Source organism: Apteryx rowi, unplaced genomic scaffold, assembly GCF_003343035.1.
Source record: "Apteryx rowi isolate R43461 unplaced genomic scaffold, aptRow1 scaffold_548, whole genome shotgun sequence".
NCBI lineage: Eukaryota > Metazoa > Chordata > Aves > Apterygiformes > Apterygidae > Apteryx > Apteryx rowi.
The window spans coordinates 64,040-82,658 of NW_020450814.1; the positions used below are offsets into that span (position 1 = coordinate 64,040).

An 18,619-nucleotide genomic window follows, 5' to 3' on the forward strand; every position below is an offset into this window, starting at 1 on the left:
AAAAAAAAAAAAAAAAAAAAAAAAGGAAGGAAGTCAAAAACAACAAAATATCCACTTTGACTACATATTTTTAAGCAGCACCATAGAAAATAAACTTGAAAGGCATTTCTCTGAATACTGTGAGTAAGTGAGTTTACCAGGCAGGCTAAGAAAATCTTGCAGGCAGACTGATGCCAACATGAAATAACAAACAACAAAAAATAACCTCCCTCCAACTTGTCATCTTGCAACATAAAATACACATCTCATTGTCAGTATTTCACCAATGATACTAGTTAATCTGTTTAGCACTCCTGAATGTGTTTTTATACTGATTTTCAGCATTTTCTAGAGTACATTCCCCTTCTCTAACTCTCAAAGCAAATCAGTCCTTCCTTAAAGTTCAGAAGATTTTAGATTCTTTATTTTCTAGCTCCTTTTCTTTAAATCACCAGCCAGTATGACATTCTCAGCTTCTTGTTCTCTATTGTTCCACTTAAATGTCAGAAAGAAACAAAAATATACAAACAAATATTGATTTTCTTGCTGTGATGTCAGTCAAGCTTCAGATTAAAGAACAATTATTTTCTCCAAATAATTCCCTATAAATAGTTTTTAATTATAAGTGCAACTGCCCAGATGAGAGCACTGAGGTTGCAAAAATTTATATGAGTTCACAGTAGATCCTCAAGGAATAAGAAATTAAAAAGCAATACCAAAACCCCTAAATCCCTATTTTGTACAAGTTTGATTTCCCTGCATGGGGTTTTCCTCAATACTTTCTCTATTAATCCATTTCACAGACCACTTTACAACCCAGATGAAAATGTCTAGCCAGGGATATAACAAAACAAAACAAAGTTACTACATCCTTACTACCCAGAATAAGTCACTGCATGTTCCGTGAGCATCATGTGGCTGCAGGGGTGATAAAAAACAAAACAAAACAAAACAAAAACCTGCTAGCAAGTAGGATGATTTTTGTCCGTCTCTCTCATTCGGAGCACTACTTGTCAGACAAAGGTGAAGCTGGGTCAGCAATCTCTGCTGGTTAAGACATGCTCTTCTGGGGGTGCCTCAGTCACAGCACATTATATTAAGCAACAAACAAATCTCTCATCTACATACGTTGTTCTTCTAATAGCCATTTTATTTCTTTCGCACCCTTTCTTTATGCACAGATAGGGTATACTGTTTGGTATGAAGTTTCCAGAGACCCTATGGTACTACAGGTCAGCGGACTAGAGCACAGCACACTGCACAGCTCCCACACCACAAAGAGCAAAGGCGATGCAGAGTCCTGTATTTCAGACAATCTCAGTTCCTCTACTAGTGTTTTCAGTTTTCCAACAGATATTTCTCAAGTAGTCAACCTTTGATTGACTTTGGACTGTTTGGAAATGAATACCAGTCTTACCAGTTCACAGTACCACTTATCAAACTTGCCTTTAATATTGCATTGAAAAAGCAAAATAAACTTAAAGAAAAAAAGTCTTGCCTTACCTTGCTGGAGGCACATCAATATTTGAAGAAACAACCTTGCGCTTCTGTTCCAGAAGACAAATAGAACGAGTGTTTTCCTTTTCATACTCATGAACTCTGTTTGGTTTTTTGGTCTCTGCTGTTTTTAAATCTTCCTCCTTTGTGGCAAACAAGAGAAGCTGTTGCTCTGGCAGTTTTTGAATGATGTCACTTTTTACATCCTCCTGCTGAAATGCAGGGAAGGTCATTTCATGCCTGATGCTGGCTGCCTGCAAAATTAAAAGCAATTATTAAATTTTCCTCTAATCTTCCTAAAAAGCAGGGGAAAAAAATATCCCTAGTCATTTACTTCTAATTCGTTCTTCGAATCAGAGAACACCTTTTTTCTCCCCTTCATAAATTCTGAAACTGGCATTAATTTCTCACCAATGTTGAAGACAATCCAGAAAAAGAAACAATTCTTGGCTGCTTGATAAAATAATCTGTTTTCTCTTAATACTAAACCAAAAAAGTATTTGAATTGGAATGCTTTAAGTCGCAGTATATATAACTTATGTCATGCACATGCATCTATACTGCATAACTTCCTTCAAAAGAAATTCTAGTTGCCTTCCTCCTAAAATTCCAGTAAAAAAGTCAGAATTTATACAGATAGCTTTCTAAAAGGCAACCACGAAACTAAAGAACTTCTAACAGCCATTTACTGGACTCTTTAACAGTTATTTTTGTAAAGGAGAATTTCTCAATGAGCAGAAGAATAATTTGGTAAGCTCCAACTCAGCTGCTAGAGGCAGAGGAGACTAACTAAAGCTGGCAGGACCTCCAAGAAGAGCCCGGCCAGCTTTACCACCGAGAGCCAGTGGCGAGGAGCATGCAGATGGACAGCAACTGTGTCCCGTTGTCCCTTCTGCTGCCAGCGCTCCCTAGATCTTCACATCTGCTGCTTCCCATTAGACAAGCTGTGACAGTGTGCTCCTTTCCCCCCTGCGATGTGCTCTCTCCCCCTCAACCTGACCTCCCTCTAAACAGCATGTATGCAGGAGCTAATTGAGCATGTGCCAACTAAGACCCGTCTAGCATGCAAATATGACTATGAGTCAATCATCTCCCCCCCACACAAATAGGGGGCAGCCCAGAGCCCATGGAGCTCTCCTGCACGGCAGCAGGCTGCACTGCAGAACCTCCCCTTGAGCAGGGACGCCTCTCAAGGTTACTCTTCCAGGTTGAGAGAGATTCCTTACCCATGACAGAGCCTCAGTAAGTGATTAACAGCATGCTGAACTTTTGTGAACTTTGCAAAACTTCACTGAGTTATACCTCTGATTAATTGTGCACATAATCCCTTAGACATAAACCGTTGACCAAGTCTGGGACTAGGATTGGATCCAGCCGCACCCAAGCTCCTCTCAGAAGGAGTTTAGAAAGCAAGGGGGTCCTTTCTGAACCTTGTGACTCAACGGGAGGGTCTCCTTCTCACACACTCCTTTAGACATAAACCATTAACCAAGTCCGAGACTAGGATGGGATCCAGCCACACCTAGGCTCCTCCAAGGGGGAGTTTGGAAGGCCTTTCTGAACCTCGTGACTCAACAGGAGGGTCTCCATTGTATGTGCATCTGACCCTGTCCTTCATGCAGTAAGTAACTGAGTGAACCTTGCCAATCGAACCTCGTTAAATCATTCTTATTTACAGTTGAACTTTGTTAAGTCGCTATCTTACCGCAGTGAACATAGTGCTGCTTCCCTCTTACAAGTGAGGTTCATCACTCCTTTGCAACACAAGCAAACAGGTATCTTAACAAATGCACTCCCTGGAATACAACCTGCTGGCGTTCATAAAACAAACCAGTGCTGATTTTCTGGTCAACAGCATAAAAAGCTAATAGAACAAAGCCCCTCCTTCTTCCTAGCAAATAAAATATAGTCCAGGACCTAGATTTTCCTCTGAAATACAGTTTCCTGGCCACTTCCTCAACTTCCCGGGGGAAGACCTATCTCACAGGCTGTTACAAACTGCTCCTCCTGCTCAGCCTCCTGCCAGCTGCAGGTCCAGCTCCTTCAGCCTCTCAGCCCTCCAATTCCCACGCAGCCATACACGGCTTCTCCTGAAGGGAACACGGGCTGCAAGACATGGCACTAACCAGAAGTATCTACTGGTGCTGCTATTTCTACATATCTGTACCTTTAATATTAGAAGCTTCAACTGATAACTTGCCAGAAGTCCACGAGATGCACTGGGGTAGCAAACCCTTCCCCCCAAAACAAAGCAACGACCCAGAATACAGCAAAGCAGAATACAGCCTGCAGCAATGCCTAGTTGTCCTGACTTGAGCAGATGTAGTTCCACAGTAGAGGGACCGCTTTGGAAAAATCTGGAAGCCTTCTAGGACTTGAAAACTGGATTTTGAGACACTATTACTAATCTTTACAGCGGAGAACTCCAGGATATGTTATCCTTAGATACTAACAGTGCAAACACCAAGGCATTCTAAAATTCCCATGACTGTTTCCAAAGCCAGTTCAATTTCACACTAACAGAACTTTGCAATCGCAAAATGAGATTAAACAGAAATCCTTTCCTATGTAAACTCTGACACTTTAATGCTACTCATTTTTATCATCCAAAAAATTAATATATGTATATATATGTATGTACAAATAAATAAATATATAAATTTTAAAAAGTATAAAAGATCTTCTTCCCACAAATCTCCCTATTTATAGGTTTCAAACCTTTGCAGGTTTAAAAATGGTGCAAGTTATTTTAAGTTTACAGAAAGGCAATCTTGCCAAGGTAATTTTGTTTAACTATATAAAGTATATGTCATCACTAACACATAAATACTTAGGACAGATGACTTGATGTGTCCTATTCTGGTGTTACTGTAGAAGAACTGTTGGCAGTTGTTTCAAGAACGAAAATGGAATGGTTCCTTTATGAATGTAAATTGAATAAGTATAAAACAACTAACTTTTTCCTCACACAAATACATGACATTACCAAGAAAATTTGCTTGGAAGACAAAAGAGTCAACATGTGATTACTCAGAATTAAGAGAAAAATATACAAACAATAAAACTTTAATTCTAATTTAAAGACTTTGAGAAACTTCTTAAAAGGATTTACAGAAAGTCCTTTTTGAGGGTCTGAGGATTTTAACAGATTCTTTCTGAGTTGCCTTCAACTTTCATCAAAATTGACTTAGAACCGGAATCGATACACTGAAGAAAAAGATACCTGAAACCATGCAAGTTATAATACCCAGCCCCTAGAAATTATGTAATGCCAAATGAAGTTGCATACACAACTCAAATTCTATCCCCCAACATTACAATGTGGTCTTCCATTGCACGATCACACACTCCCCCTGCTCTGACTTTCCACCTTATTCGGTGCAGAGGCCAGCAATGTTTACTTGGAGAGCAGCTGCATAAGCTGTGTGATGTGTGGGCCTCACACACACACCTTGCTCTGAAGGCAGAGTGTGGCAGTTAGATCTAAGTATTCAGAGGGCTGCAGAGCTGCACCCAAACGCTTCAGGTTCATCGGTTAAACGGCCAAAAATGAAGACCAACTGTTCTGTCATATCTTATCAGGAACTTTTTTTTTTYTTTGCATATTCCTTTTGATGGTCCTACTAATCTGTAACAAATTTCACCAAAATGTAGCAGGTGGTCTAGTCCAAGCAGATATAACCTGTCTCAGATAGCAATTAACATAATAACAACAATTTATTTTAACTTACTTCTGGTACTTTGCATTTCTCTTTCATTTGTTGTGCAGCTATTATTAAACTATATGATTATGTTGTTTGATACTGGTTTGGCTATTCTTCTCATCATACCACAGTACTTGCTACCTTATTGCCTCCAGTATCCACTGTTGATAAAACCTCCAGAGTTTTCCACATCCACACAATTAATTATTCAAACAAGCCATTATATATTAAGGTAACTGCTTTTCTATGTAGTTCATTGCATAATTTCACCCTCAAGCCATAAGTAATATTCAACTTGCTTTCAACCAAGTGCTTTGTACCCTGGCCTCAGGCAACTGACATTGCTTGAAAATTCACATCTCAGTTATAGAAATATAACGGTTATAAATGATCTGCAATTTTTAACTCTAACTTTGTTTCCATCTGCAGTTGGTTTTTTTTACCGCCACCCCTCTTTGATAACTCCCCTCCTATTGTCATTGGATAAGCGAAACTTTTGATATGCCACTGCTTGGAAATGACAGTGCACCGTTATCTGTATCTTCAGCCGTAGAGCTCAGTTCTGGCATGTGTATATACTTGGGTTCTGCTCTTTCTTTAGCCTTTCTACTGCATTTCAAAAAATGCTTCTTTATGCAGCGGGCCTTCCCACTCACTCTCTGCATTTTCAACATCTAATAGCAAGACCATTTTCAGGAACTGCTTCAAAGACATGACCCGGGTCACAGAGTCCTCTCTCCCTCTTCATTTGGAAACACTCATGCTCTGAGGTCAGTGGTATGGTGTTGTGTCAGCTGTATCACACCAAACCAGACTGACAGACAGCTGCTGGTTCAACTGGAGAGTTTGGTAACCTGTTCCTACAAAAACTGAAAGAAGTTTCTTGCTTTGGTTTCTAAGCAGAAACTTTACTAAAGAGGAGAAATAATTTTAGTTTCTGTTTTGAGGTTGCCAAGACAATGGCATATATTTAGGTTGAGGTTATATTTTTAGGATTTTTTCTTGTTTCATTAGTTTTTTTAATTCAAAGTTTAATACTCCACATTACAGCCAAATGATTACCACACCATTAATATTTTCAGTATTTTCATTAGTACATTATAATTTTTCATGGCATAAGCCATCTTAACCTGCCTATAAAAACTTATATTTGGTAAAACCATAGCCAAGTTACCAGTCTTGACATTCACATGCCCCAGACAGGACCATGCGACTGCAATGAAAGTCCTGCCCAAATTAAAGCATACTCAACTTCAACAGAATTTTTAGGGAATTTAGAGAATTTTTTCTTTAGACTGCAATTTTCCTAGAGTTTATGACTAATCATATTTGCAGTCAGTTTTTGCTATGCCCAAAGGCATATCACTGATCAGATGACCACATTACAGTCAAATTTTAATTCCAGTTAAATTTGAGCTTGGATTTTGCTCTCAACAGCAAATAATCTTTTTTCCCCTAGTCATTTGCTGATCAAATAGGTCAAGTACTGAACGACCTAGCCAAAGGATCAGTAAATACTAGAATAAGTAGACCTATCTGATAATATTTACATGCAAACTGAAAGAATTATATCCAACGCGTGTAATCTCTTGAGTACAACATGACTGGGCTTTAGTTTCTTCCTTTGCTTCTGATGTATTGCTGCTTAAAAAGTTAAGTTAGTTATTTTCAAATAGTTCGCTAGCATTTAACAGGCATTAAGATGTCTGTGTTTCCTATACAATGCAAAGTATTAACCTCCCTGGAATATTAGCTGCATTTATCTGTATGTGATCCAAACACATAGAAATACACCTTCAAATGTAAAAACTGACTCCCACCTAAGCTCTTTCAAAGTCCCAATTTTTTTGTGCAATACCTGTCAATAGAGGTGGGCACATCAGGGGCACTGACCTTGTTTTTAACATGGTTTGTGATGGTCTACACAGATCAGTGGTAATAGAAAAACAATCAAAAGAACTGTTATGCCACATATTGTGCATACTTTGCTGTCAGTTTTATAAACAACTCAAAGGCTAATTTACCAACAAGAAATTGGGCTGTGGGCACTGAATATGACAGAACTGCACGAAAAGACGGCAGATGGACAGCGTAGAGCATCATTTAGCTGAACAGCAACTGCATCTAACCCTGCAACTCAATGCAGCTTCTTCAGTGAAGCTACATTAATTTACGCCAGCTGAAAATCTGGCCGCACGTGTGATTGCATCTGTCTGCCAAGAAACAGCCCAGCAAACAGCAGCTTCGCAGAACACAGCTTATGTCCTACTGTCAAGCAGCGGGATGGGAGCGAGAGCCCAGCAGGCTGCTCCGACCTTCTGGAGACACTGGCTAACTTGTATTTTTCCTCACATGTCTATTGGGATTGTGGAAGGCCTAAAGCATGCCTGAGAAAGCCCTTTTTGCACAGTTTGAATCCCAGGATTCAGCCTGGGTAAATTAAGTAATCTTGAGACTGTGGCCTATTTATGCCATTATGTTTATTTCATACAGATTAGAGCTCAATTTACAAAAGAAAAACTATTTCTAAAACTTATAAAAAAAATATTTTACATAGGGAGAGAGAAGTATTTGTGTGAATCTTTACTGCATCCAAAACTCAAAAAAAAAATCCTAGTGGTAATATGCTTTGGGAAACTAGCTGCTTGAAGAAAACACCTGCATTTTAACGTTCCTGATGCCACTGCCATGTTTCCCCCCCCCCTTTTTTTTTTCTTCCAAACTTCCTTTTCTCTTTCTCAATCCTAAAATTATACTTCCATCATTTCAACTGGCGCCCAAACAGGCCATAAGTGGATTCAGCCTCCATGTCACTTCACTCCAAGAACCAACAAGATCTCTTATAAGCTACACTAGTTGTTTTCCAGTCTTGGGCTTTTTTTCACTCCCCCCTTTTTTTAAACAGATAATCACCCAATGCACTGTCCTATTTTGGATAAATCTACATTGTCCATAATAAAACATTTTAACTTCATTCTGTGTCCTAGGTGGATTTACAACATTAAAACTATATAGCTTTTAAAGAAGATAAAGACAGGTATTCGTAATTTCTATTTGAGTTACTACATAATCGGTTGGTCTAATTTCACAAGAGACCTCTTTTAATTAATAGTAAAGACACTAATAGCCACAAGACAGTTTAGTACTGGCCAGCCTGCAATACATTTCTATTGTTTTTTATAGGCAATTTTTTCATCCTGGCTTTATGACCATCTGTTTCTATTTTCTAAAATAGATGTAAGCATGCTATGTGTTGTGGACCACTCATAAAAATTCAGTCTGGTAAGAAAACAAAAGTCATGAGATTTTTTTAAACAAGGCTTTAACACCATTTTTGATCCACTAGGGAATAAAAATGTAGCTTGATGGGGGAGAGGAAATAGGAATCAATATATTTCAGTCTAGCAGTATTAATGGGAAGTATTAATGCATACAGAAAATAATGAAATGAATATATTTAACACTATACATATTTTAAAAGTTCAGCCAAAATGAGAGATCAATAGCCATAAGCCTATTTTCAGGCACAGTCCTATCTGCAACAGTGAGGCCATGTTCTGGGATAATGACAATTCTACCCATTTTATGAACAAGACAGAAATCACAAGTAAAGTTCACAGCAAAATACAATAAGCAGCAATGAGAAACACTGAACTTACCACCAAGATAACACCGCACAAGTAGAAAAGACATATATTTAGATTAAATTCCTGAAAGGACAAAGGTTTTGGTTTATTCTTACTACTTCATACAGTATTTCCAGTTCAAGTTCTCTTAAAAGAGTTCTTTACATAAAAAGAAACTCATTTTTCCACCCCCAAACTGCATTATCACTGGAAGGAAAGACTGCATTGTACAAACTGAATTTCTATTCCACCATAAATCTCTATTCATACAGGAATACAAAGAGATAAGACAGATTGTTATAATGATGCTTGGAAATACTCTGCCCTGAATTTCCATGTATTATTACATTTTGGAGTATACTTTGCATTTAATTGCTTGCTTCACGAGTGGTTGCTCGTTACACATAAACTGTGTCAATCTAATCACTTTAAGCATTTGTAAACTGCTGCTCTCTAACAATACAAAAGATAATGCATTTTAAGGTCACTATGTTCTCTCCAATAGGTAAGTGGGACTGCAGTATTCATTTTCAACCTGGCTAGGACAAAGTCTATATCTCCATCATTTGACTGAACACAAAACTGTGTGGAGTGTTTTTTTTTTTTTTTTAATATTAAAATACAAATCTAAACACATTTATACTGGAAGGATTCATAATGGTGCTAGACAGCAACAGCTGGAGTAAGCAAGAAGTTCCTATCCTTTCATTTTAATGTGTATGTCCACACTTATCTGGCTATACATAATTTACCTGCAAAAAGCGTATCCCCCAGCACCAACATAAGGTGCTCCTGAATTATACAGCATATATGCAAATGAATGACCAAAACACTCACCTATACCTTTAAGCACATACCCACATTTGAAAATTTGATACTCATCTGGGTATCTCTTGTACCCCTTATAGGACAATCATCAACTCAAGACATCTGAAATGCTGTTGCGTGCACAAAACTTTCTGCGAGAACCAACAAAAGGAGCATAGAGGTCAGTGAGACTGTAGAGAGAGCTGGTTGTAAGACTGGAGGAGGGGGAGAAAGGGAGGGGAAAACTAGGAATTCATGGACGTCACCATACCTCTTTTTTGATTCTAAACTAAACTAATTCACACATAGTATGGCCTTTTTTCCTCCATCACATGATCACTGGGATAAAGATGTGAAAGTATGGCAAGTTTCCTTTTCCAGCCCAAATACAACATTAACAAGTTTCCTACAAAAATAAATACACATGCCATCACTTCTAAGATAATCAGATAACAATAATAATTACAAAATATAATTATTCCTAATGATTATTAATACTAATTATTGATTAAGTCCATCTTCAGAATTTGGTGGCAATGTTTACAAAAAAAAAAAAAAAAAACGCACACTCCAACACTCTGAATTTTGGATTTTCTGCATATGGAAGTGGATTACTTGTGGATCCAAACCCACAGAAGTCCTTTCCAGTCAGAGTTCTGAAAACTTGGATAGCTGGATTTCACTTTGAGTTGGCTGCCATGTACAGAAATTTCTGGAAGGATCTCAGAAGCAGACTTAAGTCCTGTCTTCCTTTTTCTTTAAAAACAACAACAACAACAACAAAAAACCAACACTCCAAAAATACATTGCCCCTAAACATCTAAAAAGTTAGAAGCTAGTTTGGAAAGCCTTAAACAGAAGGAAAGTGAAGAATCATATTTGCCAGAAACAGTTCTATTTTTTCATTTAGCAATCTTTTTATTGCATTTTAAGCGCTGCTAAATATGCTCACCATTGAACTCTTGGGTATTCCACAGGATGCAAGTTAAAAGGGACTTGGTTAGCCATGGCTGGGAAGCTACAATTGGTTTTCCAATTATTGGTTTCACAAACAGTGTGTATAAAATTAACTAAACCAATTACCATATTTTCTCCAAGTGGCATACGTGCCTGGTTTTGTGACTCGGAAAGTACCCTGCAATACAATATGGTCTTCTCACCTCTCCAGCACTTGCCATCCCACACCAAGTGAATATGTTTTGGCATTTTGTAATGCTGCTGGGGCACGCAAAGGGCTTGGCTTGGGCTATGCGTAGGACACGAGGGACAGAAACTGTGCAGACTGGGTTGGCCAAAGAACAGTAAAGAACAGAAGAACATGATGCACCTATGTCTGTTCGTCCATCTCTGGGAAAGTTTGGCAAAATTAGAATTGGGACTAAAAAATTAGGGTATTGTTGCAGGGTAGCAGGGAAGTTCATCAAAATCCAAATACTTTTGCTCTTATTTCTGCTAAAGTTATTAGTTGTAATTAAAAGCTGTAATTAGTGACTACTATTAAATCAGGTGTTCTTATTACACGCTTGTGCGTTTCATCTGCAATGGAAGCTTTCCTGCTCTGTTTCGATAGATACATAGTGAGTATTGCTAGTGGAAAGAAAGCCATATTAGCTTTACTTTCAAGATCTCTTTCAAACAAGGGATGAAGAGGTGTGTGATTTCTAATGCCAGAAGCTGTCATCTGACTTTAAAAGAAGTCAGCCAGCAAGAGACTGCAGATGGAAGATCCCCTATACGGGCACAAAATTTTAATCTGTTTGTCCAAACAAGATGGGAAAAGAGTCTTCACTCAAGTATTTTTTTAAATGATGAGATTGCAGTAAAATAAAACTAAGGAAGTTCTCAGTTGTATCATCTGCTGTAATTTCTGGATGAAATAGGCACTGTGAATGAAAGCTACATGGGCCAGTGCTGATCCTTACCAGTACTAGATATTGCAATATCAATATTATGCACGCATTTTTACCTCCTCTAACTGATCTCGACTCTGGAAGTAGAAAGCATGATCCTTCAAAGGAGATGAACAAGGAGCATGGCTACCAGTTAAGAGGTTCTCCCAAAGCTATGCTTGGCTCCAGATAAAAGCATTACCAGTTTTCCTCTCAGAGGGGGAAAGGTGTCAGCAGAGACGTTTATTTAACTACACAGAGAAGTGAGATCGAAGAGTTTGATCTCATGTGAGAACACTGATCAACAGCAGTTATACCTGGAAGCCACAGAATAACACTAATGGAAACTTCCAGAAGTCAAACATGACCTTGGCCTCCTCATTGCTTGAGAAACCAACCCCCTATCAAACCGCTAGCAAACTAGAAGGATGCAACAGTAGGCCTCCTGGGAGAGGAGTCTTCACGAAGAACTCAAAGACCAATCTAAGCCTGTAGTCTGTGGGCAGCCCAGCTGGTCAGCTCAAAGGCAGGAAGGCTCGCTCCTTTTCTCCCTTTCCTTCGCCTTTTTTTCTGTGCCTTACCTGTGAGGTCCCATTTTTTCCCTTGCACTAGGCAAGGTGCTTGACAAGTCCTACCATCAGCCACCTTTAACTCATTAGGACAACCACACACACACAAAAAAACAAAAAAAACAAACAAAAAATCCCACCCATGCTACAGACTTTTTGCTGTACTTGCATCCCACTGCTTCACTAAGTTAAAGTAGCTCACAGAAGCACCTAACAAATTGTGGCACATGCAAAGGTAACCAGTTACTAGTGCATAGCTGGGAGCTGGAGAAAGAAGGAAAGATGGAAAGGCGAATGCTTTAATGCTTTTGGTGCTGATGAGGCAGTAAACCAGCTCACCGTGCTACCTCAAACGACACCTTCTGGTTTTACCTAGTGCCCAGAGCACAAAGCACCCTGCTCTGCCAAGGCTGTTCTGCTGCTCCAGCAGAGGGAGCACCCAGGACGAACAGAAAAACAAACCACCTCTCTCCTGCACTCCGCTAGGATAATTGTGCCCACACACTTTGAAGGAAAGCATCACTGTAAATCCTCAGCAACCACCACTTCATTCGTATTAATTTTTCTCTTTATGACACAGAGTTCTGTAAGCCAGCTGAGGACCATTTTCCATGGCCTTCCCTAGCACTAGTAAACCGTGAGGAACCACAACACTAAATCCTAAGAACAGCAAGAACTATACCAGAGTATTTTCTTTAGAAATATTTTACAGTAATAAAATAGTTTCAGATTTTTCCTTTGACAGTACTTACATTGGTTACAATTAATTAAAAGAGGACTTGTGAAAAAATATGCAAAGGCATTTTTAATCCAAATATAGTTCTTTTGGTTGTTTCAAAGGGATATGCATGTATGTATAAAAGGTCAAGTTAGCTCAAATGTTTAGCTCACAAACTTTACAACGTCCCATTTATATAAGGTTATTGTAAAGTTTCTTCTCTACGTCAGTATGACACAAGCATTAGCCACTTTATCTGCTGAAGCAGAAAATTTTTAAGTAACCATCCAATTTTATGACTGTTTGTCATAATTGCATTGCCTATCTAAAGTTCAAGTAACCTTTTTGCCATTATCTTTAAAAAAAATACACTAAAGATGGTAAAATGATGAGTTATATAATTTCACACTTTGGTATCTAATCATGGAGGCATTTTTCCTCTTCTCTGATTCCGTGCCCAATGATCGTAACTGTCCCCTGTGGTTTGAAGCGATACTTAAAAATTATTAGGGCTTCTGTGGAAAGGTTTTAGGAGACTAATGGATACATACATGTGGTTATGTAATTGGGCTAAATTCCAGTTCTGTTTATGCTAGTGGGATTTTTCCCACCAACTTCAGCTTGTTTAGGATTTTTTGGAAGTCCTTTTTAAAAAATGACAGTAAAGAGATCTGCATTTTTATCCAAAGTTCAAATAAGAGTTGTTCAGTTTCCTGTCTTCATCAGTTTTGTTGTCAAACAACAAATACCGCCCACACACGTGCTTTTTAATACAATGAGACAAGTGTCACCACAATCATCATTTCAGATTGGAAACTTTGGCAAGTTGCCAAAATGGTGGAAGCAATCAAATTACAGATTGTTCATCAGTACTGGTAACACGAAATTCTTACATGCTCTGTTCCGCAACATCCAACAGTTAAAGATGACAACACCAGAACATGAAATCTAAGCTGATGCACACCCCATAGGAGTTAATGCACACTCTCTTTATTTACTTCACATTTGCCCTTTAATCTTCACAAATAAATAAAGATACTAATAGGAGTTCTCTTAGCCCAGCATTCTTCTCTATTCATTTGCTTGAGGTTGACCTCAAGCAATAGGAATAGTCAAGCTGTTTACTACTTTTAGCCATAAGTCATTCAATAAATCACTTGAAAGTATTACAAATACTTAAGGGTAAGGATCAGAAAGCCAACAGCCATTCTCATCCTGAGGGAAAACAAAACAAACAGCCAAAAACAAACAAAAAACACACCACTGCTCAATCCACAACAGTATTAACAGAGCAGACACCAGCTGGGACCAGCATGCTCTCTACTGCCCAAGCAGCAAAACTCCAAATCTTTGATGTGGCCAAGCAGCACAGTTCGAGGCACAGGTTTATCCTACAGCCTTTTAAGATCTCTCTGGTGCCCTCAGAAACTCCAGTACACTTCAGTGATCAAATTTAACAGCTGGGAAAACACATGGTAGAGTAGGATTTGAGTGTACAAAGGTGAGCTACAGACCCATTAGGCTTCCTGGTGAACTCAGGTCAGAAGCAGGGTTAGAAAGACCAGCACAGGGCCGGGCCGGGCCAGGCCAGGCCAGGCCCAGATGGTCTATGAGTCCCTACATCAGGTATAACACATTACAAATGTTGATGACTGGTCCATGAAGAACATTGCTTCCACATTTAGTTCTCAAATACAAAAAGACAGAGCAGCATGTATCTGTCTAATGGTATATACTGCATACATGAAGGCAACTAATTGGTCATTCTAAACTGAATTCATTCTAGACTGCAAACAGTCTAACAAACAAGGATCAAAAAAGTTAGTGGCTCCATTATACTTCTTTATTCTCACATAGCCACAGTTTTCAAATACAGTGCCTTTTAAGGGCAATATGGTTATGTCTGGTCTTTGTCCAAAAAAACAACAACAAAAAAATTGCATTTAAAAAAACCAGCAAGTTATTTCCATTCATGCCTTATTATGGGAGAGTGGAGAAAAAAAAAAATACCATCTTACAATCTCACCACCCCCATCTCTGCCTCCACTCACATATACTATGTATAAACTTTTTTATTTTTAATCAGGAAGAAAAATCCCAAGTCTAGTTGCACAGTTTCCACACCAACTTCACTAGCCAGGATTTCACCCAAGGACAGTAGGAAACTAAATGGCATTTGAAACTTATAAATTAAATGTTTATTTACTTACAAAAACATGGCTGAGCTACTGGTTTTAACCTGCCTATGCTGTCTTACTGTTTCCTTGTCTTCCACTGTCTACCAATAGCCATTTGTTAGCTCTTGTGCTACCCTTCAACTTTATACAATAGGGATTATATAGATTATCTGTTTGTTCTGTGTTTGCATACAAAGCCTTGCATAACAGGCTCCAAGATCAGAACAGGAGTTCTGACATTATAAATTCATTTTCATTAATACTAACAGTTATTACCATTATTATCTGAGAGGGAACATTTCAGTTTACTCTTAGGTTTGTATGCAAGTTCCTAATGGGTTTTTGAGATCTCTTCACCACTGAGTAAATCTGATATCTGAAGAATTTTGCATCTTGCAAATGGCCTGTTAAAATATATTTGCACGCACATATGAAAGCTAAATTAAATAGCCTTTGCTAATCAAACAAAAAGTTCTTTTTGCCCAAGTATGAGCCTATAATTGATTCAAACACTAAATCTGAACTTTTGAATTAAAGGCCGATAATGAATTCATACTGGGTTTTAGAAAGAGTCAGAAAAAGGAGCAAAGGAGATGAAAGAGAATTCAACCAAGCAAAACAATATATATACATACCAGGCATCCAATTTCTTCCAGACAAACTTTGGAGATTCTTCTACATTCCATATACTACACAGCCTTCTTATTTAAAAAGAAATCATATCCAAAAGCATAATTTTTACTGGACTTAGTCTAGGCTCCTACCAACACCTGCCATCCCCACTTGGAAATCTTTAACGCAGACTCGCACTCTGAAGGTGTTGCAAATTTCACTTTGCTAGATGGGTAAAACTGAGCCCGCTTCCGTATAGATTAAGCTGAATTCTAGGTCATATAATATTAGGTGGCTACGGTGAAACAAAGAAGCATTTTTGTATCTTTCACAAGCCCTGTAGTGACCTTCTCTGTCTCTGTCTCTCATTTTTATCTATTCTCTCTTTCCAAGACTTTAGGAATTGGAAACATAAGACTTGTCTTTAGGAACTACTGCTTCCTATCTCTCTCCACATATTTTAGAGTGACAGAAACTGGTGCAGCTACGCAGGGTACACAGCAGACTTCCCGACACTGGAAAAAACATGGCTGCAAGACTTGATGGCACAAATACTTTTCATCTTGATGTGTACCAAATTCTCAGGTGCCTTTTTAAATAATTAATTCCACTGCAGGTTCTACAATACATTCATCCACACTTTTACCCACACTGAACTGGGCTACTGGGATGCGCTCTGTGGAAGTGATTTTGTGAAAAGCCCATGAGTCTTTAGATCTAAAATGCCATTCTACCAAAGGGCACAGAGGTCACGTATACATGTGTGTCACCTCTATCTGCACTGCACAACAAAACATTGCATGCTACTTTTTAACTGCATTATGTGGGAAGAGTATACTCTTAAAAACAGCACCTGAATCACTTTGTTTTCAAGTCTGCCTTAATTCTAAAGCTCTTCAGGACTACTCTTGCTCTGTAGTATATTTGACACTCTATCAATTAATGCACTATCTCAACAGCGGATATCAATTCAGTTCACTTTTTGACCCTTACTCAGAAGTCTACGGTCAGGGAGTCAAATGCTCCTGATCCTATGTCAGTTCCCCATTGCCAAGAATCCAGTTTGATTGATGACAGATATATTGCGCAAGACCTATTATCCTCTCATAGTTTTGCAGCCAGTTCTCTGCATTTGTTTTTATCTACTTTATTCACTTTTAATCTGTTCTTTTAAAACTGTTCAAAAGACCTCTTAGATTAAGCTTTAAGTACTCCTACACTATCATTCCCTAAAGAAATAAACACAAAGCAAAGATGCTTTAATTTCTTTAAAATGTTAAATTATAACATTTTCCATTCTTTATGGTACTTAGAAGTGTAAATACTGGAACCAAAAATTGAGCATGTCATGACAGTTAGAAATATTCTTCCAAAGACAGTAAATACCATCACCTATATATTGAACTACAATTCACAGAAGATTTGAGAGTCTGTTTTGTATACTAAAAGTAGCCTAATACATATTACTGCAGTGATCTCATCTATGAAACAGATTTACTTTCCAGGGAATTAAGTACATATTCTTATGCCTACATATGCTCTTAAGTGAAACCCCAACTACCTTAACTTTTATTAAGAGACCTACTGTTCAAAAGTGTGATGAGGTGATGAGTGTTGACAGAAAGAACAGTATATTCAGATAACCCATATTATACACAGATTTATAGCTGTGTAATCTGACTGATATTTCAGATTACTGTTCTCCATTTGAGAATTCTGCATTACTTTCTTCTCCTATTAAATAAAAAGGGTAACTATCTCTAAGCCTTCTGCAACACTGACAGTTTCAGTGCCATCGAGAGACTTGTGGCCCCAGAAGCCAAGTACAGCGCCCTTTGTCCTCCGGCTATGGTTTAAGCATCGTGCATATAGTTTTGTAGTAACAAAGTAGTTAGAGCTTGTCAGCGCTTGGAGGCCTCAGTGGTACGGATGGCCTGACCCATCCAGATCATAATGATGTGTCACGGTGTTTGACAACCCCGCCGAACAGTTATTCAGAGACCCCAGTGACCAAACTCGGTCAGATTTACTCTGTCACCACTGTACCAAACTCACTGAAACAATACAGGGATAACTTTTATTTCTGCTGGTTTCCATTTGATTTTCTTGTGGATACAGGGAAGACTCCAGCGTCAACGTGGCACTGCAACAAGGCTACCTCTATCTCCTGTTAATTAGGAATTATTACACAGACTATTAAAAAAAAAAAAAAATCAAAATGGATACCCTCTGCACTTTCACACACATCTCTTGGCCATAATTGCTGCGTATCCATCACACGAATCCTCTGTAGACTGGCACATAGACTGAACTCCACTGCCCTGGGTTATCCCAAGAGAATAATAATTACAGAAAACCCCACATGATAAAATAATTAAGCCTAAATTTGTAGGATCTCTGCCTGCAAGCACTCAGCACCAAATTCAGATTAACCGAATAATCTGGTTTGAATTAGGTCTCTGCACAGTATTCCAACATTTAGAAACTTTTCATAAACATGGTTACAAAACAAAAATATCACTTAAATCACTTAAAGTATCCTTACTGTGGTTGCCTTCTAACTGTAGGATTCCTCTAGCGCCCTTCCCAGCACTGTGTACCAGGTAACACACACACACAGGTCCAACTCTACTCCTGAAAGAGCCTTCGAAAACGGCCAAGTTGAAAACGGTGCATCTTCACAACCACCCTAGCAAGCCTCGCGCCATGCACTTCAACCAAGAATTTATTTAGTCTCAGTACTCGAACTCTTTCAAATATCAGCAGCTCCCTACACCTATATTTTAATCACAGCACGGATCATTTCGACTGCCCCCCCTCCCCGCCTCTCAGCTTTTGCTAAAATGTTAATTTTTCTCAGGGTTAAAAAAGGAAAGGCAAAGGCAGTCCCGGCGCCCCGGGAGCCAGCCAGCCCGCCCCTTGCAGTTACCGCGCTGGCGACGCGGAGCAGCTCGCTTCCCCCGCTCGCCGCGGCGGCACCGGCCACGGCCGCTTTGTCCGGGACTTACTGAGCGCGGGCCCGCCGCGGGGCACCGCGCCGC

At 38.9% G+C, this 18,619-nt stretch overlaps 1 protein-coding gene across 3 annotated transcripts in view; it reads right to left on the minus strand.

Moving 5' to 3' along the window:
* ZNF704 (zinc finger protein 704) overlaps positions 1 to 18,549 on the minus strand; it is an 82,393-nt gene extending 63,844 nt beyond the window's left edge. The window contains exons 1-2 of one of the 3 annotated variants that reach the window (XM_026081382.1): positions 18,508 to 18,549; positions 1,483 to 1,730 (exon numbers count right to left, since the gene is read on the minus strand). In XM_026081382.1, coding sequence (XP_025937167.1) covers positions 1,483 to 1,709 — 227 coding nt within the window. In that variant the 5' untranslated portion in view covers positions 1,710 to 1,730; positions 18,508 to 18,549. Of the gene's footprint in view, positions 1 to 1,482; positions 1,731 to 15,601; positions 15,633 to 18,507 lie in introns of those variants that run through there. The other 2 variants (XM_026081384.1, XM_026081383.1) reach the window with 2 other exon arrangements.
* Positions 18,550 to 18,619: the final 70 nt, after the last annotated feature.